General features: G+C 35.7%; 4 protein-coding genes across 7 annotated transcripts; all 4 read left to right on the forward strand.

Annotated features, from left to right (window-relative positions):
* The first annotated feature begins 2,129 nt into the window (after positions 1–2,129).
* On the forward strand, positions 2,130–4,993 carry LOC103319036 (uncharacterized). 3 transcript variants are annotated; one of them, XM_089047548.1, is made up of 3 exons: positions 2,130–2,397; positions 2,480–2,603; positions 4,168–4,993. In XM_089047548.1, the coding sequence occupies exon 3, from the start codon at positions 4,177–4,179 to the stop codon at positions 4,885–4,887; it is 711 nt and encodes a 236-aa protein (XP_088903674.1). In that variant the 5' UTR covers positions 2,130–2,397; positions 2,480–2,603; positions 4,168–4,176; the 3' UTR covers positions 4,888–4,993. The 3 variants fall into 3 exon arrangements, with proteins under 3 accessions (XP_088903674.1, XP_088903675.1, XP_008218752.1); XM_089047549.1 differs by having other exon boundaries at positions 2,480–2,572; XM_008220530.3 differs by lacking the exon at positions 2,480–2,603 and having other exon boundaries at positions 2,131–2,397.
* Positions 4,994–6,352: 1,359 nt separating this feature from the next.
* LOC103319052 (Protein kinase superfamily protein) lies at positions 6,353–8,345 on the forward strand. Its single transcript, XM_008220547.2, has one exon. The coding sequence runs from the start codon at positions 6,750–6,752 to the stop codon at positions 7,812–7,814; it is 1,065 nt and encodes a 354-aa protein (XP_008218769.1). The 5' UTR covers positions 6,353–6,749; the 3' UTR covers positions 7,815–8,345.
* A 1,638-nt stretch (positions 8,346–9,983) lies between these two features.
* Positions 9,984–15,134, forward strand: YY1 (zinc finger (C2H2 type) family protein). 2 transcript variants are annotated; one of them, XM_008220531.3, is made up of 6 exons: positions 9,984–10,271; positions 11,101–11,159; positions 12,054–12,253; positions 13,094–13,183; positions 13,706–13,849; positions 14,449–15,134. In XM_008220531.3, the coding sequence occupies exons 1-6, from the start codon at positions 10,186–10,188 to the stop codon at positions 14,992–14,994; spliced, it is 1,125 nt and encodes a 374-aa protein (XP_008218753.2). In that variant the 5' UTR covers positions 9,984–10,185; the 3' UTR covers positions 14,995–15,134. The 2 variants fall into 2 exon arrangements, with proteins under 2 accessions (XP_008218753.2, XP_088902645.1); XM_089046519.1 differs by lacking the exon at positions 13,094–13,183 and having other exon boundaries at positions 9,985–10,271.
* A 1,384-nt stretch (positions 15,135–16,518) lies between these two features.
* LOC103319038 (ubiquitin family protein) lies at positions 16,519–20,169 on the forward strand. Its single transcript, XM_008220534.2, has 7 exons — positions 16,519–16,944; positions 17,037–17,181; positions 17,382–17,496; positions 17,582–17,645; positions 18,807–18,972; positions 19,323–19,577; positions 19,948–20,169. Exons 1-6 carry the CDS (start codon positions 16,664–16,666, stop codon positions 19,566–19,568), a joined length of 1,017 nt encoding a protein of 338 aa, XP_008218756.2. The 5' UTR covers positions 16,519–16,663; the 3' UTR covers positions 19,569–19,577; positions 19,948–20,169.
* The last annotated feature ends 1,565 nt before the right edge of the window (positions 20,170–21,734 follow it).

The raw sequence follows: 21,734 nt of genomic DNA on the forward strand, positions 1-21,734 counted from the left end.
TGGAGACACATCGCAACCCTTTTTCATTTCCTTTTTTTTTTTTTTTTTTTTTGAAAAAGTCTTAAATTCAATTCCAAAGTTTCCAACCAACAAAAATTGATTTCAATTTATTTAAAGCATGAAATTCCAAAATGTCTGTGTCACAGCTCACAGGCCAAGTCAGAAAATACTGAGGCTCCCTCCCTACCCACTTGGACGACTTTCCTAATTAAGGCCATTAAATTATTGGTCTGTTTGCTTCAGATTTTGTGCACCGCTGTCAACCTAAATTTACCGTCTCCCGTCAGACATCATTGAAATTTTCAGTGCTGATCTTCATTTCTTTCTGTTCCCATTAACTTTCCCCTTTTAACCTTTACCCCCTCCCACTTATTAACCTTTTCTCTTTGCCAAACAAAGTAAGCGGTAAAAACAACATAAAAGCTGAATCTGCCGCTCAATTTTAAGTCAAAGTCCCGCGTACGTGAGAAATTCAAAATAATTATTATTAAATAACGAATTTCCCATCAGCTAAATTTTTAAAAATAAGAATTCTCTTTTCCCACCACCATCGTCCCAAAATACTCTCTCTATTTTTTTTATTTTTTTGACATAAGCGATATTGGGTCAGTTGAGGTTCAACACATAATCTCGATCTCGAATGCATAAATAACTGCTCTTATCTTTCTTCTTCTATATTTCTCTATCGGAAGACCTAATTATTTTTTCTCACTCAAGAGAGTCTCGTACTTGATATTGTGGCAATAGGGAGGGGGAGGCTATGAAACTCTCCTAACCATGAAAAGAATGCAAAACTATTAATTATGCATCATGAAGTTGTCTTGTATATATTAGTTACTATGCTTCGACAGTACAATAAATTCTGAGCTCTAACCACTAGTATAACATGCAACATATTAAGGAATAAAATCATACTATGCAGTCTATTTGGGCGGGACCATGCATAATTAGAGCCCATCTCATGGGATTGGTAATAGTTTGGTAAATGTCTTTTAAAATTAGATAAACAACTATAAAGTTATGAATAACTCGGGTGTAGAATAGGTAGCACATTCATTCTCATGATTTTCAGATTTTTCTTGTTTTTAATCAAGCCGTCTGAATGAATTTAAAAGGTCAAAATTTGCCTGCATGAAATGAGGTTTTTATTTATTTATTTGCATTAAATGTTTTGTTTTTATTTAGATGTCTATGGTAACCCCTACAATTAGGTACATTATTTGTACCTTGCACCATAGGTAGAAACCTTCATGCGTCTCTATCGGCATTGATAGGGCTCCACATGCATATGCGGTACATGCATGTACGGGTGTGCGTAGGACCTTCACCTTCCTAATGTCTAAATCAAATCTATGGCCTACGGGCAAATTTCACTCATATGATTTCAGAAACATCAATTTTCTGAGGACTCTTTGAATCCGAGTTTTACGATTTTTATTAGAGCATCTTCTTAAATAGTATATGGTTTGGTGTGCCAATCTCAAAATGTAATCGCTTTCCAATTTAGTTTAGTATCTTGAACTTGCACCCTTAAAGCATGTTAGTATTCACGTTTTCAATTTCAATATTTTGGTACCTATCTTGAACTTGCACCCTGAATATCTAATTTGTTAAATTCAGATAGACGGGCCAGTAGTCCACTACTTAACAACACTGATATTATCCATAATTTAATCACCTACAAAACCCAGTAGTGTGGAGTTTTATCACAAAATGCTTCGGTGTTATTAGTAGTAGAACCATTTATTATATTTTGTATTTTATTTAGTCAAATTTTAGATGTGAGGACTCATATTCTTCAACATGTAATAATTATTTTTATTTTTCTTCATATGAATGTATGGTTTAACAAGTCTTTAGAATGGTAATGCTACACCATGTTTAACATTGATGACCATCCTTGTTTCCATTCCAAGAACACATATATGACAACCAAAAAGCATGCATGGAAAGCTACCCCTCTATGGGACCTAAAGGACCAAACCAAACTGGCCCACTGACGAGCCTAAGCAGGTCCAAGTTAAAGCCCAATCGGCTCGTGAGCAACGGCCATTATTATGCCATTGACTAGCATGTTATTATTAGTGGTGTTTTACTATTTCACCCTCTTTTAATTAAAATGAATGAAGGTTTTTTTAACCCACAGAAAAGGACATTCCTCTTCTTCCACTAAACTTGGGAAAAAACAAAAAAGCTTTTCATCATTCGCCGCACGCCTCTGCTACACCGTCTGTTTCATCCCTCCGGCGCCGTCGACTTGAACCGTTTCTATCTATTTCAGTCGACGCGAAGCCATAACCGAAGAGGCGCACAACATCGGTCCGGCGTCACTCCGGCTGGAGGCTCTCATCTCTGCGACTCCGTCTCACATTCTATCATCTCTGGCTCGCTACTTTGGTTAGTTTTTCGGTTTTTTCTCCTGGGTACTTTTTGATTGTTTTGTTTGATTTTTTTTGGTCATTCACTGTGGTCTCTCTAGTTTTTGTTACGAGACAATCTTGCTTAAGCCCTGTGGTCTATTTCTCTGATTGCTCACCCTCCCTAATTTCCTGCAAAAAAGAAAATATGATGGGTAAGAAACAGACTGATTCTCCTTAGAAAAGGCAAGTAATATACATCTAATATGTGGTTTAATGATTCATAACTGTTGGATTGAGTTCATGTCATGCCCGTTTGATATGAAACTACTTTTGGTGCTTTCTGTTCGAATTCCTACTTTTCTTTTGGTATATGATTCTCAATTCTAGTTTTCTCTTCCTCTGATTGTCCACCCTTTCTAGTTTCCTGCAAAAGAAAAAAAATTAGATGTGTAAAATTCATTTGCTATAGCATTCATTAAATGCATCCTGCTTCATAATTGTGTATATGTAAAAAGATATTGACAAAATGGGTCAGGACTGCATTTGTTGCCACTGTTTTGATTTTTCTTCGAGTGACCCCTTTGTTGGTTCAATGAAGTGAGCAATAATGTAACCGCTGCTAGTTAAAACAAAGAGACATCTTGCTTTTGACAAACTGTATGGGATTCCATCGACACAATTGATAAATCTGTTATGTTCATGCTTGTAATAGAATCTGTTGTGTTCAATAAGTCGATTGATAAATCAGTTCCTTGTTGATGAATCTAATAGAATCTGTTGTGTTGTGGTTCAATTGATAAATCAGTCCTTGTTGATGCTTCTCATATGCGATCTTGTTTGAGGCTGTAAATCATACCACTTGTAGTTTTTAATATTCTCATTACATGCTATTTATAAGTTTATATTTCTTGGCCAGAGAATCAGTAAGAAGTGCTTTGGGAATGTAAAAATTTGAAAGATGTTTCTTTCAAGCATTTCCTGGTTTCAAAAATGAATCATGTCGCTTTTCCTGTTTCTTTCTAGCATTTCTTGTTTTTTTTTGAAAGGATTGTAATGTATGAGTGGCATCTGTTGAATCTGTTTTGGTATTTATGCCATGTCTTGAATCTTCTTTTGATGCTAGAGGTTTCATGTATTGTCCAAGTGGCAAATTCTAACAAAAGTTTATTTTTTTCACTTTCAGCAATTTTTTTTATAAATTTAATAACTTTCAGTAACACTACGAGTCATTGATTTTCCTGTTTTCTGACTTGAAAGTGAAAAAAGAAACTTGGACTCAGAACACCAGCATTCATTACTTTCTTATATTTCTTACTTGTTCTTAGCAATGAAACACAAAAAACCAATTTTTTCTAGTTTGCATATTGATTGTTTTGGGTATATGCTGTTTTTCTTTGAAAAAAATAACATCCGTTGTCTTTGGTTGCTAAGAAACAGTCTGAAAAATAGAAAATCAAATAATGGTAGTGTAGCTGAAGTGAAAAAAGGAAACTTTGGACTCAGAAGAACACTATCACTCATTTTTTTAACCAAATTCGGTGAAAATTTTGCATTTTTCTGTTGCAAATTGTTTCCGAAGGATATTAACTTGTTTGAGTGTTTTTGTTTGCTTTCTTTTCCTGTTTCTCTGCCACCAAAAATAGTCTTTCAAATTTAAGTGAATACATTTTTGGATTTTACGTTGTATCTTATCCCATAGAAAGTAATGATTTATTTTTTAAGACCTCAAAAAAGAAACAAGTCTTAGAGCTTTGTGATGTAAGTGTCAACAAAGTTTCTTAATGTTGTTTTCTTTACCCCTCGACAGGATCATAGGATGAGCAGACCTTCAGCACTCAAACGGAAACAGCCAGACTCTAATTCCCCGTCGGAGTCTTTGACAGAGCACGAGAAAATCATATATAATGTGATCCGAAGCAAGCAAGATATGGGAATTTGGACACGAGACATGAAGAAGGAAGCGAACCTCCCTGACAATCTGGTTGGCAAATCCATAAAATCACTCCAAGCCAAGAACCTGATAAAAGAGGTTGTAAATGTCCAAAGCAAGGGGAGAAAGCATTATATGGCTTCAGAGTTTGAGCCCTCCAAGGAGTTAACCGGTGGGGATTGGTATTCTAATGGGACCCTCGATAAATATTACATAACCTGTGTAAAAGACGGGTTTGCAAAGATCATATATCAGCTCAAGGTTGCTACCTTGGAGGGAATTTCTGATGAAGTTAAAAAGAGTGGAATATTCAAAACTTCGTTCACAAGACCGCAAATTGAGGAGATTCTGAGGGTTTTGGTTTTGGACAAACGGATCACGGAGGTGAAGAGCACTGGGATGGGGGAGTTTGCTTCATTTCCAGTTGGGAAAGTTTGCTATAAATCCACAAGCAAGGGAGGTACTAAACGGGAACCCAAAGTAGGGGCCATGGCTTCCATTCCATGTGGAGTTTGTCCGCGGATAAGTCAGTGTACGCCAGATGGTATTATTTCCCCAAGGACGTGTGTCTACTTCACCAAATGGTTGGATTTCTGAAATTATTGTATGCAGAGACAATTGTTTGGTATGCTTTTGGAGGTCTTCTTTTGTCCATGTGATGTATGTCTTTTTACCTTGTTTAACAAAGTTATTGGTTTCTGAATCTTTTTGGTTCAACCTATTTTCCTATCGATTTTTTCTGTGCTCAATTATAATGCACTTATCTTTCCAGGGTTTTAATCACAAATAGTCCCTAACGTCTGTGAAATACTTAATTTTACACATTTTTGTTTTTAGCAATCAATGTTGTCCTCTACGTTTTGTCCTGCACACCGAACCCCCTCCCCTATTGTAGCCACCAGCCCGACCACCATGTGCCGTAATCACCGCCCTCTTTCTCTGTCTCCTCCCGATCCAATCACTGACCTAGTTCCCCAACCCCCTCTCTCGTCTCTCCCTCTCTCCGTTTCTCTTTATTTTCTCGATGTGCAGGTTTCTTTTTTTAAATTCGAAGTTTTTCCATTTTTTAAAGCTTTTTTATATCATAGATTTGTGAGTCGTACATGCACGACATGCCAGCAAACTAACATAATTTTAACGGAATTAAACAACACGGGCAACACTGATGTGCGTGACAGAACTTGGACGACGACATTTATACCTCCAATTAAGGACTGCATGCACATGCTACAATCTCACGCTGTTAAAATCGCCCAATCCTAATAAGAAAGTTAGGATAAGTTTATATAGCTAAGAGCATTCATGATTTTTATCTCCAACACATAAGACATGCCTGCTAAAGGCTCTACCATGATTTTATAATCATGCAGCGCTCGTGGTAAAATAAGTTTGACACATCATACATAATGAATAACTCTTGCTGCATTCATAATGGAAATTTTTTATGCGCATCAACTTTTTTAATACAAGCGATAGTTCAAATTACAACGGGGAGTGGAGTTTCTCACACACACTATCAAGGTACCATGAGGATTCGAACATGAAATTATTGATCTGCAAATCAAGTTACTTTTCTACTGGGCTAGATCCCGTTAATTACGTCAGTTATCTTTTATATCATGTAGCTGTTGTGCACCCATTTCAATCTTTCCTCACTTGTACTGTTCTCTTGGGAAAACCAAGCACCACTAGTGGATGCAGATAATGTAGCAGCACTACTTGAACTGCAAGAAGAGGCTGTGAATGGAGCTTGACTCCAATCTGTCTTTACAAGTCCACCACGGGTCGCTGCTCCTCCATGGAGCATAAGAATTCATTTTTCAATTTTTTTTCTTCAATTTATTAATTCTTTACAAATGACAGGTGAAATGAGGGACTTACCCTAAATTTGACAGAAAATTTTGACGGAATTAATGGTAAGGAAGGACTAAAGTGAATAAGAAAAAAAACCAGGACAATAGATTTGAAAAAACAAATTTAAGGATTGAAACAACATTCGGGTAATAATTCAGGGATCATTGCTGCAATTAACTCGATCTAAATTAAGTTATAATTGAAAAATAAAAAAGTGTTATAGGGTGGGAGAGGGACCAAACAACCAGGGAAATCAAACCAACAAGCATATCTAATCTAATGGAGCATCATCGATCTCATCCCTGGTCAGAAGCATTTCGTTGTAGGGTTTTGCTTTTCTCTCAGCACACTGCTACCTTTTCCTTTTCTCAATAACTCTTTTCTTTCATTTTATTTTTTGTTTACTATTTGCTTTTTCCTTTTGATGTCCCCCACAGCCTCTTTATTCGCTGGCATCTCCAAAAGCTCTTCCAGTATTGCTCCTACCCACTCTCACCTACATGAAACCCATCAACCTCATCAAAAAATACAACCCTCATTTCCATTTCCCTCCACATCTATCCAAACTCATCAAAGTTTAACTTCTTGGTATATTTTTCATCAAGATGAAAATGGTGGACTTTGATTATGATCAACTTGTGAAGGCAACAGAAAGCTTCTCTCCAACTAAGCTCATTGGCAAAGGAAGCCATGGCATGGTGTACAAAGCCATACTAGTCAACAAACTGGTTGCCATAAAGAAGCCACTTGATCAATATCATGCCCATCAAGTATCACTCCTTAAGCTCGACAATGAGATATGTGTATTGTCTTCTCTACCCGAAAACCCACATGTTATAAGCCTTCTTGGAACAAGTCATCAAGACTCAAACAAGAACAAGCTCCTTGTCATGGAGTTCATGCCCAATGGCTCTCTCCATGACCTACTTCATGTTGCATCCACACCACCTCCGTGGCCTAAACGTGTGGAAATCGCCATTCGTGTTGCCCGGGCGGTCCAATTTCTTCACCAAGGGGAACCTATGGTGATCCACAGAGACGTCAAGTCCGCAAACATTTTGTTCGATTCAGATTGGAATGCCAAGTTGGCGGACTTTGGACTTGCCGTGCTCTTGCGAGTCGACTCGCCGAGTCACCCGAGTCAACCCGCTGCAGGTACTATTGGATACTTGGACCCTTGTTACACCACTCCTAGCAAACTAAGTACCAAGAATGATGTGTTTAGTTTTGGCATTGTGTTGTTGGAGATTATAAGTTCCAGGAAAGTCATTGACATCTATAAATCACCAGCTTCAATAGTGGATTGGGCAATTCCATTAATCAAAGAGCAAAGAATAGAACAAATCTGTGATGCAAGGCTAGGGTTGCCCACGTACATGTCAAGCACAATAAGGCACATGTTAAATGTGGCAGCAAGCTGTGTCTCATCAGATGTAGCATGTCGTCCAACAATGATGGACGTTGTTAAGGAGATCGAAAATTGTTTTATTGAACGAGTTAGGTTACCGATTTGGAGTAACATGCTGAGGAGTTTGGTGCCCACGAGGATGAAAAAATTAGCAAAAAGTTTGCAGCAGGCAAAGTGTGCAACAGAACGAAGTGACGCTGATGTTCCAAGTGGGAAGCTATTTTTGTGGCAGGTTTTGGATGATGCTGCAGATATTGGCTGAGTTAACTCTCTAGGACTCAGTTGAGTCAGCAACTCGGCCTGGTCAGTCAATGGGCAGAGCATGCCTTTTATTTTTATACTTTTTCTTTTTTCATATATATATATATATATATATATATATATATATAGAACTTTTGGAAAACCTGCAGGGCATGCATTCCAAAGTCCAAATAGAAGATTCCCAGAAATTAGGTGGGCAGAGAATATTACAAAGATTTTGTTTGATGGGGTGTCATTCGATGCTGATGCTTATTCTCTGTTTTTCAAGTTAATTTATTTCCCATTATGTATGGGGTTGTTGATGCTTCTGTGTGTGTGTATATATATATATACATGTGATGACGCAAGAGAATGTTGACATAGCTTTTACGTTTGATGTTAAATTAAGTTTGGAAACCAATGTTTGGCAGCAAGACTTGCACTCAAGTTTCAATTTGGTTTTCCAAATTAGTTTTGAAATTTTATGGTCCTTATATTTTAATTTTTGTGTCACTTTTGTTCTTACCGTAAATTCCTTTAACTTTTATATTAATATTAGGAGTTTCTAATGCTGACAAAGCATGAATCTATCATTTGTGGCAGAGATTTAGAGCATGAATTCATCTTTTGTGCTTCCATTCTGACAAATGATTCAATATATCTATCAACGGATTTGACGGTTTCAAACAACACGATATTTAACAGAAATTCTTCAAATTTTGTGATATTATCAAAACAAAATGGGAGCTCAGTTAGATAAACACATTTAAGCAAAACATCAATTTGATATAAAACATAAAAACGATCGTACAAGGATTGGGAAGAAATACAAATCCACCTAAGTACAAAAGGGTACTTTAACAAAACCAATATCTAATCAAGACCCCGTCCGCTGAGGCCTCTTCCTTGGAGGCCCATGGTTATCACCCTTCGCACCTACTCCTAAGACCGGCTTGGTTGTGAACAAGGTCTAAAGTATCGATGGTTTTAGAAATATCGGTAGTTCAAAAATATGAAAATTTCAACAGAAATATCGATAAAAATTGAATAAAAACCACAGAAATTGTAAGAAAAACATGATAATTTTTCTTGAAACTTTGGAGGATGTTTATTTAGTCAATTATCTATTACTTTATCACAAAAAAATTAGAAGGAAATGTATTGCATGATGAGTTTAACTGATTTAATTTGATTATATAGCAAGCTGATAAATAATGGGAGTGTAGAAAATATGTAGTAATTAATGAATAAAGATTAAACAAACCATAGTCATTTATTTATAATGATTTACTACAATATTTTACACATTATACATTACATGGTAAGATACATGAGTGATTTAATACCACATAAAGTTCCTATAAGGTTTAAATTTGTGTTATTTACACTAACACTTCCTGAGGTTTTCGGATTTTTCACAAAACTCCTTGAGGTTTTGGAAATTACAAGAACACCTCATGAGGTTTTAAATTGTTTTATAAAACTTCTTATTTTCATTGATTTTTCATCCAAAGATTGATGATTTTATACACAAAAATTATCTCAATGACACAGTTGGCCTTTGAGATTAGATTGCATATACTTCATTGTGGTTAATTTTATCATATGCATAAGTTTTTTTTTTCCAATAAAATCATCAATTTTTGGACAAATAATTAACGAAAATAGGGTTTTATAAAAACAAACTGAAACCTCATAGGGTGTTAATGTAATTTTTGAGACCCGAGGGAGTTTTGTGAAAACACAAGAAACCTTCACAAAACCTCAAGGAGTGTTAGTGTAAATCTTCAAATTTTTCATTGTCTTCATCATCTTGATATTATCGATATTATAACGATATTTTAGCCAAATGTTATTGAAATGTGAGAGAAACTATCGACGTCGATATTGGTTTTAGACGTATACATGTCTCTGTAGCTGAAGTATCATTCTATAATTTTTTTTTTTATGAACAAAAGTTTAGGGGGAGATTGTCTACTCTCACCACCAGTACTAGGACATACCCACAACCTCGAGCCTAAAGAACTAATACTTGGCACCCAACTGCCAACTGCCAATTGCCACCGATATAAATTTAAGTATCATTCTAGAAATTCAAAATAAATAAAATACAGAGTTTATGATATGCAAAATAACTATTTCCCTTGGTTGATACAATTTTTGTTAAAAACAAAAGAAACAAATTCATGACCAAAGAAAAAGAAACAGACTAAGCCTCCGGCCGTTGACCCGACCCGGCAAACAGACATGAAGTGATGAACCGACATTAGCAAGAGCTGCTCAACCCAAAGCTTTATCTCCTTCACAATCTCTCTCTAATATCCAAACGCTAATTCTAGCCCTAATTCTGGTCTTGGAATTCAAATAAGGGCGTCGAACAAAAGGAGAACGAGATGGAGACCCAATTCCATCACAATTATTTCGAAAGGCGCCCCATCTTCAGATCCAAGACTCCCGCTGTTAAATGGTTTAAAGAATGGTATCTATTTTTCCTTTTCTTTAATTTTTAATTTGATGTTTTATGAATTATGTTTCTAGGACTCAATTACTGATTTTGTTTGGTCTCCGAGAAAACTTAGATAAACAATAGGAAATACAATCTTTTGAACTTCCTGGGTTGGAATTTTAGTGCAAATTCAATTTTATCACTCTCTGAAAATCACTGCTTTGAGTGTTGTGTTTTATTTTTATTTTTGTCCTTTTGGTGTCAAATATATGAAAATAGAGGCGCACTTAGTTTTATGTTTTCAATTTTCTGTCATACTGAAGCAATGTACTTTCATGGGATTCAATTGTAGTTGATGGTTGCTGAGAAGTGAGAAGGATGGGTTGGGCTATGTGATAATTTGAAAGAAAAGTAGCAATATCTAAGCCAAGATGCTGTTCAATGCTTTGTTTAGCAATTTCAAAACCAAAGTAAACATAAAAGTTCACTCCATGAAATGGTTCATTATTTGGTTACTGTACAATTTGGGTTTAAATCGCGTAATTTTATGTTTCCCCCTGAGTTTAATGCTTAGGAACTCTCAAAGTAGAAAATCAGTTTATCGAACACTTTCTTTTTGTTTTTCTGTATAATGATTAAGATCAATTCATTTAGAAGCAAGCTGCCCACTGCAGTACCGTGGGCTTGTATGTCCTGTGATAGTAAGCATTTACCCTCATACCCAAGGCAAAAATTTGAATCCCTTCCCGTTTGACCTCCTTCCACCAATAAAGAAAGAAAGAAATAAAGATTCCAGTTGTGGCTGGTAATTTTGAAGTATTTATCTTGCATTGGCTAATAGTTTGATGAAATTTTCTGTTAGGGTTCCCCAAGATGTTGTAGCAACTGGTGGGAAGTGCTCTCTATTGAAATGGGTCACAGGTACACCTTACTTTTTCTTTCCTACCGTGTTCTATAGTGTGCTTCCTGAACATACTTCTAAGCCACCTTACTTTGCAAGTCATTTTGTAGGAGTTTTGCAAGAGTCAAAATTATTATATAGAATTAGTAAGTGTTTATGAATATAAAGAAAAAGAAAAGCAAGTTTCTTATCAGAAAAGGAAAAAAGAGACAAACATATGGAATTAGTACGGTCTTTAGTATGATGTGTGTTTTCTGCATGCTAAGCTGTGATTGATCTTATAGAAGTCATGGAAGCTTTCTTGTGTACTCAATTCTTTCTTTTTCTGTGATTGTATATATATATACAGAAATTCTCTTATGCGGACATCCGGACGTTATTATCATGTGGAGGCCATATATTTTGTACTACCCCTCTCTGCTTTCCTGCCTGTTTACAATAGCATCCGCAAGATAAAAACATGCGGACATCCGGATAAGAGAATAACTGATATATATATATATATATATATATATACATAATGAATAGGCCATTAGTACATCAAGGTCATATACTTTCATCATTGTATGCACTAGTACTCATATTCCATTAGTGCTAATGCATCTTCTGTCAGTCAATAATTTGACTTCTAAATTGTTTTCTGGGTTGTACATTTTTTGAGTTTGTGTTGTCATGTGCCGTATAATATCTTATCCTTAGGTTTTAGTTTCCTGATATGCCATGTGAGTGATGCATTATTTGAATTCAATGTGTTAATTTTACTCTAGGCTTGAGACTTTATGGATCACAAATGAGTTTAGGCTTAAGGGAGTCATCTTGGAATGACATGAAAAGAGAGCTGTTGTTTGTCTTTGTTCTTATGAAGCCTCAGTTTGGCCTGATTTTTTGTTTCTCATTTTTTGTGTTTTTGTTAGCGGATACAATAAAGGCTTTGAAGGAGAAATCAAAAGAAACTGTGGCACCAGAGCCAGAGCCAGAACCAACAACCGAAGTGCTTTTTCTTTGCAGCTATGAAGGCTGTGGGAAGACCTTTATTGATGCTGGTGCTTTGAGGAAGCATTCACACATCCATGGGGAAAGACAATATGTTTGTCACTATGAGGGTTGTGGAAAGGTATTATTTTCAATGTTTATGATGTTTTTCCCTGCCTTTTGCTGTCCTTGTAGTGTCTGTTTACACAGATACAGTAACGCTATGGAATTGAGATAGAAAGTTACTATCTCGTCAAAAGAAATGGAGAAGATTTATCAGCTTACTATTTTAAATTCAGATGATAAGGTGAATGTTGAAGTTAAATCCCATGCGTTATCATTATTAACTTACCATGAAGGATGTATTTGTTAACTAGTTGGTCTAATAACTTTTCTGGTTGGGCTTAGGGAGGTATTTGCTAAGTGGGGTCTACCATTAGTCAATTAACGTGAAGAGAGTATTTATTCAGCTTGGTCTATTAACTTATTTCTAGAAGTTGTAAAGTCTTGTGTTGTCCCAAATATGCCCTTCCTTATAATTCTTTGTTGAACTGAACCGCTTTAGTTTTAAGTAAGTATATTGGCAAGTAAATCAATGGAACTCAGGGAAAAAGAATTAGTGGTTGGATACCGACTTTCCAACGAAATTTATGTTTTCTTTCTCTTCCTCTCTGGATTTCAGTTTAGTTAAACAAAAAAACAAGAAGAAAGTATTTTGTAAGTAGTTGGCCTGTAACTTTTTATATATTCTGTAACTTGTAAAGTCTTGTGCTGTCCAAATATGCAATCCCTTTAGTTCCTCATCACACTTTAGTGTTACTTTAAATTAAGGTATAGTGGTAAGTAAACCAATGGAATTTCAGGGGAAAAGGGGAAAAGGGGAAAAGGGAAAAAGAAAAATCAATGGATGGATACTGATCTTCCAGCAAAATTTATAATATCTTGCGTAGTAATCAGAAAAATAATATTGTGAATGTTGCAGAAATTTTTGGATAGTTCAAAGTTGAAAAGACACTTTCTTATTCATACTGGGGAGAGAGATTATCGGTGTACTTTTGAAGGCTGTGGTAAGGTATCATCTTTTCCATTATTAAAAACAGTTTTTCCTTGCTGTTTTCTTTCTTTGTTCTCCTGGCATCTAATGTTGAATTTGTGATGGTTGGTTGTACGTTTCCCCCCACAACATATGATCAATATTGTTTGTCTAAAAATGCAGTGTGTGTGTCTGTCTCACCTTCCCTTTTCAGAATGAATCAAGTATATCTAATATAGGCTTGATTAGATCCTACGAGCCTCCTTCACAACCTTCGATGCTAGATTTTAAAAATTTATATGGAAAAAAAAGTGAAATTTATAGGATCAGCAAAACAGAATATGGTCATGAATTACAGTTATGGGCATCCTTAACGAAGGCTTCTTAAGATAATGATTACTGTCATACAAGTAATCAAATATTACACATCCAATTAAGAAAATAAATCCCACTATCACCCGAGCTTTTTGGGCTTAATATATTTCCTTTATTTATTGGTGTGTGACATGTAGAACTTTTTATTTTTTGTGTTGTCATTAATTTCAAATCTCACATCTGCAGGCCTTCTCCCTGGATTTCAACCTTAGGTCTCACATGAAAACACATTCGCAAGAGAACTATCATATTTGTCCATACCCAGACTGTGGAAAGAGATATGCTCATGAATACAAGCTTAAAAACCACATTTCGTCTCACCATGAGAAGGTTGGTAATACTCCCCCACTTTTATTGTTTATGAAATATTTTGCCGTTATTTTCTTCATTTTTTTCGTCTTTCTTATACTGAATATAGTGTTAGTAATATGGAATTTTTTTTTGCCCAAATTCATTTAGGCTGTATGAGGGATTTATATAGAAATTTTTACATTAAATTTGATTAAAAATGTTGAAAGAAATATAAAAATATAGTTTTGATACTCTTTGTAATAGATGGAAATAGATTCAAATTATTTTGAGAGTGAATTTGAAGTAGCACATCTTTCTCAAATGGTTGGAATTCATCCTGTTTAGAAACTTGACATGTGTTTTTTTTAAAATCTAATTATCTTCTTCTAGATTCACCAGTCCAAATCAAAAGCAGGTAAAGGCCATTTTCAGTACAATTCAAAAGCTTATGTTGGTTTTGATACAGAAGATAAGAATTTTTTAATTCATAGGCATGGGACAGTCCTTACTCCTTACTAATAGAAATATCTGAAAATAGGGCCAAACTATCTGCGTTCAATTTGGTCACTCATACTTTGCTAGACTTAAATAACATAGGAAGTATGACTTGATTCTCAATATTACTGTTAATTTTACAGAGTGTGATGGTGGACGTGCCAAAATATGCTACCCCACCTGCAGAGAAGCAAATCAAAACTTCCAAGCCTTCCGCAGGGGTTTATGGCTCTGCATCATCTGATCGCCCTTATGCTTGTCCTTATGAAGGGTGTGAAAAGGCCTACATCCATGAATACAAGCTTAAACTACATCTCAGGAGAGAGCATCCAGGCCATATGTCCGATGAGAATGCGGAGAATGCGCCTAATAATGCTGACAATGAGATGGATGAAGCCAGTGATCAAGATGCCTATGCTGGAAAACGTGTGAATGGCAAGAGCCAGAAACAAAACAGGCCCAAACCAAACTTAAAGTACCCGCCTGCAAAAGTTGTTCAGCGTAAAGGCTCAACTCCATCTCCTGCCACTACGAACACAATGAAAAAGCCCTGGCCCGTCAAAGATGAAGTAGTTTACGAGGAAGAAGATAGTGAAGAGACAGAGGAGGACCGCGACAATGTTGAGGATGGTTGGAGGTACGGTGAAAACAATGACGACGATGATGAAGAAACAGAAGATGAAGACTAGATATAGATGGAGGCACTTTTATTTTTATTTTCCTTTTTCTCTTGATGGACGTGGAGGCACTTTGTATGTAACCCACCTACTGCCATTTCTTTTTGTTATTTCACCTTTGGAATGGACAATGCAGTTAGGCATTTATACCACTTTCCAGCCTTTATTTTTTTACCAGTACCATTTTTTAGTAGAGCAAAATGAAAGTTCAACCAAAAAAGAAAAGAAAAAGAAGAGATGAATAACTGGCGGACTGTTAAGGAGCACAGAGGTGCAGTTGCACCTCTCCTCGCCAGAAAAACTATTGTTAGTGCTTGAAATTGCCCATTTGCACATTCATTCCATATTCAACATTTAAGTAAATGTCTTTGTCTTTTTACTTTCATTTATTTTTATATTACTTCCATTTACTTAAGTTTACAATGTAAATAAGGAAGTACCCTCCATTTGATTCAAATAAAAATAATAGAAAATGAAAAATCGGTTTTAAAAATACGATTTAGAAAAATGATAGCTCATTAAGTCAATATATACGTTTTCTTATTTGAAAAATAAAAGCCGCTAAAAATTATCTTGAGAAAATAATTATTCCGAAAAACCATTTTTCATATTTAGTCAATATTTTTACATAGAACAATTTTTCATGTATGATATGAATGCATAAAGGGACCTAAGGTCAATCTAGGTAAAAAGTCTTAGATGTTCAATCCACAAAGAGTTTTTAACCTTCAAAACTGCACTTCCGCTAAAAAATTCTTGAATCCGCCAGTGAGATGAATAGGAGGAAAAAGGACCACTGTAGTAGTATTGAGGTGTGTTGTTTTCACTAATTGTGATTTACACTTTTCTTATCGAAGGTTTATGCATAGCTGGAAAAATTGAATATGCATTGGACCTTTTCTATGGTTTATCATCAAAAGGACTTATGAGACATCGGGGACAATGGTACTTATTCAACAAATAGTGGGGAGGGGTTTCTCTGCAGATGCATCAACTACGGAATTGATCGTTGATTTGTTGCCATTGATGAAAGCACATTGTGAAGTTTATTTTAAACTCAGCTTATAGTTAGAGCTGAGTGTAGTAATTACCTAGTATTTGTGAGGGAATTGTTCCTCGTACCATCACTTATGCCACTCTTATGGATGGTATAAGAGAAAGTCTTCTCATACACATATTGAAAGTTGTTTTTCCCTTCCATTTGATGACGATTGACAGAATTGTTTTTACTTTTAAATTGGAGATTTTCCTGTTAATATATGATTTTCTTTTGATCCCACACGTTCAATTTTATATTTACTTTTATTTTCATCAATTGTTCAAACTTAACTTCTAATATTAATAGAATATGAATATTTATGTCTCGCGCAAGGAGAGGCTAGTATAGTTTAAGTATTTAATTTACCCAAAAAAAAAACTTAAGAGTTAAATTGATAATTATGATATAATTCAGGGCAAGACCGCATATTAGCCTTTGTAAGTAGTAACATTAAAAAAATATCAATATTTGGGCTCTAAATTTAATTCTAAGAAAATGAAAATGAGCACAAAATAAGAATCAGAATAGAAAATAGGTAGCTTCTCCTGAAGTCTAAACCTCAACGAGAGAGAGAGAGAGAGAGAGACACACACACACACACACATACACAGATTGAGAAAGTAAGCAGTTGTTTTTTGCGCAATGGCAATGGCAGGAGTAGGTGTAGGCTCAACCTCAACGACGTCGTTGCCGGAGGAGGAGATAACACTGACAGTGAAGTGGAGCGGGAAGGAGTATACGGTTCGCGTATGCGGGGACGACACGGTGGGCGAGCTCAAGCGCCGAATCTGCCAAGCCACCGACGTCTTGCCCAAACGTCAAAAGCTTCTCTACCCAAAACTCCTCCCTTCAAAGCTCGCCGACGACGCCGTTTTGCTCTCCTCTCTCCCCTTCAAGTCCTCCCTCAAAATGACCATGATTGGGTCTGCTCTCGCTCTCACATTTCTCTATATGTTCTTTCTGTATGATTTTATGCACACCAAGTGTTTGATAATTTGTTGCTGAATTAAATTAGTACTACGGAGGATGACATTATAGTGGATCAAGTGGAGTCTCCAGACATTGTTGATGATTTTGAGCTTCCCCAAGATGAGGCTGTTGAAATTAAAGATAAACATGGCAATAAGCAGAAGTTGAGGAGGCGTATAAGTCAGTACAAGGTTAGCTATTTCTATTTATTCTTGTACTTTTAAAGTAATTGCTGTTATTTTATTTGGTCGTTTCTGCTTCAAATTCAAATTTATTTGTGTGCAAATCGGTTTGCTTAGGAAAACGAAACAAACAAATAAACTAGGTAAACAGTTACCCAATTTCAGATGAATATATGGTGTTTTTTCTTCTTCTTTGCATTGGATTATAGATTGAACTTCGGAATCCATGCCGGGAAGGAAAGAAACTGCTTGTGCTGGATATTGATTATACTCTATTTGATCACCGGTCCCCAGCAGAGAACCCACTTCAGCTTATGCGGCCTTGTGAGTATATTCGTCATAGCAAGTGTCTACATTTCAAGAGTCTCCATGTGTCTCTCATTTAACATTCCCACACTGTATTTTGTAGTTCTTCATGAGTTTCTTGCAGCTGCCTATGCTGAATACGATATCATGATATGGTCTGCAACCAGGTAAGTTGTCGATTTGAAATTCCATTGCTATCTCAATTCTATAAAAAGGCACAGGTAGTGATGGATTAATCAAAATTTCTATACAATTTCTACTCGTAAAGAATTTGCGGCACATATGTCCCTTTTTTTTTTTCCCATGTTTGTAAGTGTTATGCTAATTTGCTAACTAGGAGATTGTTGCATAACATTGGAAGTGAATTAGTTGGTTATTTGCTGATATTTTACTATCCTTTCTTTTGTTTTTTATGTATTGTTGATCATTATAAATCCCAAATCCTGTAAGAAGCCTCCCATTACAGTCACTTGCATATAGATTTTTGTGGTTCATTTGAAGCAACTAAACCGCTTGATTTCAGAAAGTATACCAATAAATTCCTTCATCCAAATTGAACTGTTTTGGCAGCACAAGACTTATTTTATCGATGGATACAAATAAAGTTAAATAAATTCAACATCAAAGTGACATTGGTTCCCGTCACTCTTGTTGAATGAATTATTCCTTTCTCTTTCTATTCCTTTATGTTCTTTGACATAATTTTCTTTGAAATGGATATTTTATTCTGGAAAACAATGGCCTCTATATCTGGCTAAATGCAATGATAGTGCTCAGATGATAAATACCTTGATAAATAAGAATGATCAAAATAGTGGATGAAATCTAATTTGTTATCTCAACCTTTCTATCATGTTATCTTGCTAGACTGTGAATTAGGCATTTAGAAATGTGTCAAGAGGTCTGCCAGATATGTTTGTGTCTATGCGTGTATAAATTTGAGAGAAGTCATTTATGTTGGTGAGACTAATGAGTTTGAGGAGAGTTCCTTTAAATTGCTTTTCAGTACTCAAGCGTCACCTCTTCTTGCATGTGAATGGACTCTTACAAATCACTTAAGGCTTTGTTTTTTTCCCTTAGATACAAAGGAATTAATTTGAACTGATAAAAAATTGCTTTAGTCTTTTTTTTTCCCTCTTAGTTTAAATGTAAGGTTATTTCTGGAAGCTTAAGTATACAAACAAATAAAGGCTTCAAACTGCTTGCTATTAGTAGATTACAGGGAATTTGAATGAATAATGAATAACTATGGTCATAGATTTATAATCTGTTCATTTAATTTTAATGATATATATATATATATATATATATATATTTCCTTTCTACAGCATGAAATGGGTTGAATTGAAGATGGCTGAGCTTGGTGTACTCAGCAATCCCAACTACAAAATCACAGCTCTTCTAGACCATTTAGCAATGATCACAGTTCAATCAGATTCCCGTGGGATCTTTGATTGCAAGCCGTTAGGCTTGATCTGGGCTCAATTCCCTGAGGTATGGAACTATGGATTTATTAATTATCTCCTTTTGCTCTTTTTCTTGTTTCCTTTTTCTTAACTTCTGAGTGATGTTGAGAGTTTGCTAACTCCTTTGCATAACTTATGAAGACACAATACCATCATTTATAATTTGCCCATTACAAGTTGTAAGGGGATTATTTATTTATTTATTTTCTAGATGGATTGCCATCATTTTCAGGCACAGTAATGAATTTTGTCTTTTTGTCAATAGCATTTATTTGGAGATGGATAACAGTTCCTATGCATTGTATAGAAGTATTGTGATTTTCTTCTGCTGTCTAACGATCAGTTAGTTGATGAGTAGTGGTTTCTTGTTGTGTTCAGTTCTACAGTTCAAAAAACACTATAATGTTTGATGATCTGCGAAGGAATTTTGTGATGAATCCACAAAATGGTTTAACCATCAAGCCATTCAAGAGGGCTCATTCTAGCCGAGACAGTGATCAGGAGCTTAGGAAACTTACAACATACTTGCTTGCCATTGCGGAACTTGATGACTTGAGCAACCTTGATCATAATAACTGGCAGTCATTTAGTGAGGACAATGTCAAAAGACGTCGGCATCAATGATCTTTAGAGGTAACATCATTTTATATCTTTTTCCTAATCAAACTGTTCTCTTGATAATTAAAAAATAAAAATTATATAACTGTTCTTTTATCCTTAATATATATTTACAATTGTGTTAGTCTGTCTTCTCCCCATGTTCAATAGTGTGAGATTAGACCCTTTTCACAAGTTAATTGTCTTATTTATTTTTGGGATCCATAACTGGTCCATTCGATTCTCATGGAAACTGTCAGTTTGGTTGGTTCATGACGAGCCTGAATACGTCTTAAATGTGATTCCTTTTAAATTCTTGCAATTTCTTTGTTCTTGGATCATCATATTTGTAATGTTTCAAAGCAATATGATGTTTCACGTCTAAATATTTCTTCTTTCATTTCAGGGTTGCCAGTATTTGCTTCCTCTCCTCAGTGATGAGCTGAGTAACTTGAAGCCTTTCATGGGATCATATGTAACTGATACTCACAGTTTCCAGATTTGTATAAATATCTTCTTAAATGTTAGAGCATATAGTTTGTGCTTGAAGGGCACTGTGTTTAATATTTAAACCTATATTTCATCCACCTAGCTTTTATGTTATCTATCTAAAATCTAATTATGCTTATTTTCCTTCAATTTGAAGTTGAAAATTGCTTCTGTCCAGGCTTTAAAATAAAATAAAAAATAATAAAAAATTGAAGTTGGCGAACCAAAAATAAAAACAAAAGTAAAATAATTTTCTTTTAAAAAACAAAAGTTGGCTCTGTATGTCTGTAGCATAATTTATAATGCCAAATGCGAATTCAAAATTACACTGGCGGCATACATGTTTTGAGATATTGGTTTACTCCTTGCTTGGGTAATTATTTTTTTTCTCATGTTTGAGTTGTTTGGGCTTTTGAGCCCCTAGTTTCACAAAAGAAAACAAAAATTGAATTGAAAATGTTGAAGTTTAATGGTTCCAACTTGAGTCTCTCATCCATACCCCGTCTTGTAGCCTTTCCGCAACACCTTCTCTACCCATCCCACTTTGATATGGTAACATGGAGTGAATTAGGAAGACATTGTGCCGGCTAAAACACTTCACAATTTTCAACGCTTGCATTGTAGTCGAGCTTAAAACAAAGTCGTTCTCGACCTAAATTTATTCATAGGATTGCTACTTACATAGAAATCATAGTATTGTACTCGAATACGCTCAAAGTTAAGATTTCCTATTGTTACCATACATTATCAATGAGTAACCATTTACCGCACGTTAATTTACTAGGAATGAAAGAAGTCATGAATCAGAGAACCTAAGAATTAAGGAATTGGAATTGGATCAACTAGTTGATCTACATCCTTGTTTTTAGGGTATTGGATTAGGATTTTAACCTCAAATTCACATAATTTTTTTATTAGATAAAGTACTCAAATGCTCCTCAAACTTGTACTCGATTTACGTTTTGGTCCCTCAATTAAATTATTCTTTCAAATGGCCCATTAACTATATATTAATCGCTCCATTGGTCATACGATCTAATTTTCTGTTAAATTTAACCAAATTTTAGGGTAAATACGACTTTTCATAATTAACAAATACAATAGGGTTAAAATAAATACAAAATTAGAAAATAATTGAAGAAAAAGAGAAAAAGCTCATGAGACCCAAACCCCCCTCCCTTTGATTTCTTCTCCTCCATTCCCCACATACGTCTCCATATGGGCATAAATCCCCAAAACCCTAGCAGCAATTTCGGTGTCTTGGCCGAAGAACTGGTACTTGTAACCCACTTCCACCATCAAAAGGACATATGGGTATCTCTTCTTGAGGTCCACCACTTGCTGCTCCAAAGGCGTGAACTTGGCAGGTGGGTTGGAAGAAGGAAAAGGTTCTGGAACGTCGGATGATGGTTCTAAAAGCTTATGGAGGAACTTTTGGTGGAGGGAAGGATTGGGTGCGGTGGGTATAGAGTTGTGGGTGTGGGGAAAGAGTTTGGGTAGTTTGGATGGTTTGGGAGATGAGGAGGTGAGGTGGGATGAGAGGAGAGTGCACTTGGATGGTGAGAAATTGACAGTGACTGTGATTTTGGGAGGTGGGGTTGGCGGGTGATAAGGTGGGGAGGAGGGTGGTGGGTGGTTATCTCTCAACAACAAAGGGAAATCAAAGGGGAAAGGGAGAGGGTTTAGGTGGTTGTTTGGGTTCGT

This window comes from Prunus mume, linkage group LG2, assembly GCF_029339155.1.
Source record: "Prunus mume cultivar Tortuosa linkage group LG2, ASM2933915v1, whole genome shotgun sequence".
In the NCBI taxonomy this organism is placed as follows: Eukaryota; Viridiplantae; Streptophyta; class Magnoliopsida; order Rosales; family Rosaceae; genus Prunus; species Prunus mume.

Excerpts from the sequence above, each read along its gene's own strand:
- LOC103319036 (XM_089047548.1), top strand. The coding sequence starts at position 4,177 with ATGAGCAGACCTTCAGCACTCAAACGGAAACAGCCAGACTCTAATTCC.
- LOC103319052 (XM_008220547.2), top strand. The coding sequence starts at position 6,750 with ATGAAAATGGTGGACTTTGATTATGATCAACTTGTGAAGGCAACAGAA.
- YY1 (XM_008220531.3), top strand. The coding sequence starts at position 10,186 with ATGGAGACCCAATTCCATCACAATTATTTCGAAAGGCGCCCCATCTTC. Across the intron at positions 12,254-13,093 it reads ACTATGAGGGTTGTGGAAAG|AAATTTTTGGATAGTTCAAA; the intron begins GTATTATTTTCA and ends TGAATGTTGCAG. Across the intron at positions 13,850-14,448 it reads TTTCGTCTCACCATGAGAAG|AGTGTGATGGTGGACGTGCC; the intron begins GTTGGTAATACT and ends TTAATTTTACAG.
- LOC103319038 (XM_008220534.2), top strand. The coding sequence starts at position 16,664 with ATGGCAATGGCAGGAGTAGGTGTAGGCTCAACCTCAACGACGTCGTTG. Across the intron at positions 17,646-18,806 it reads ATGATATGGTCTGCAACCAG|CATGAAATGGGTTGAATTGA; the intron begins GTAAGTTGTCGA and ends TCCTTTCTACAG. Across the intron at positions 18,973-19,322 it reads TCTGGGCTCAATTCCCTGAG|TTCTACAGTTCAAAAAACAC; the intron begins GTATGGAACTAT and ends TGTTGTGTTCAG.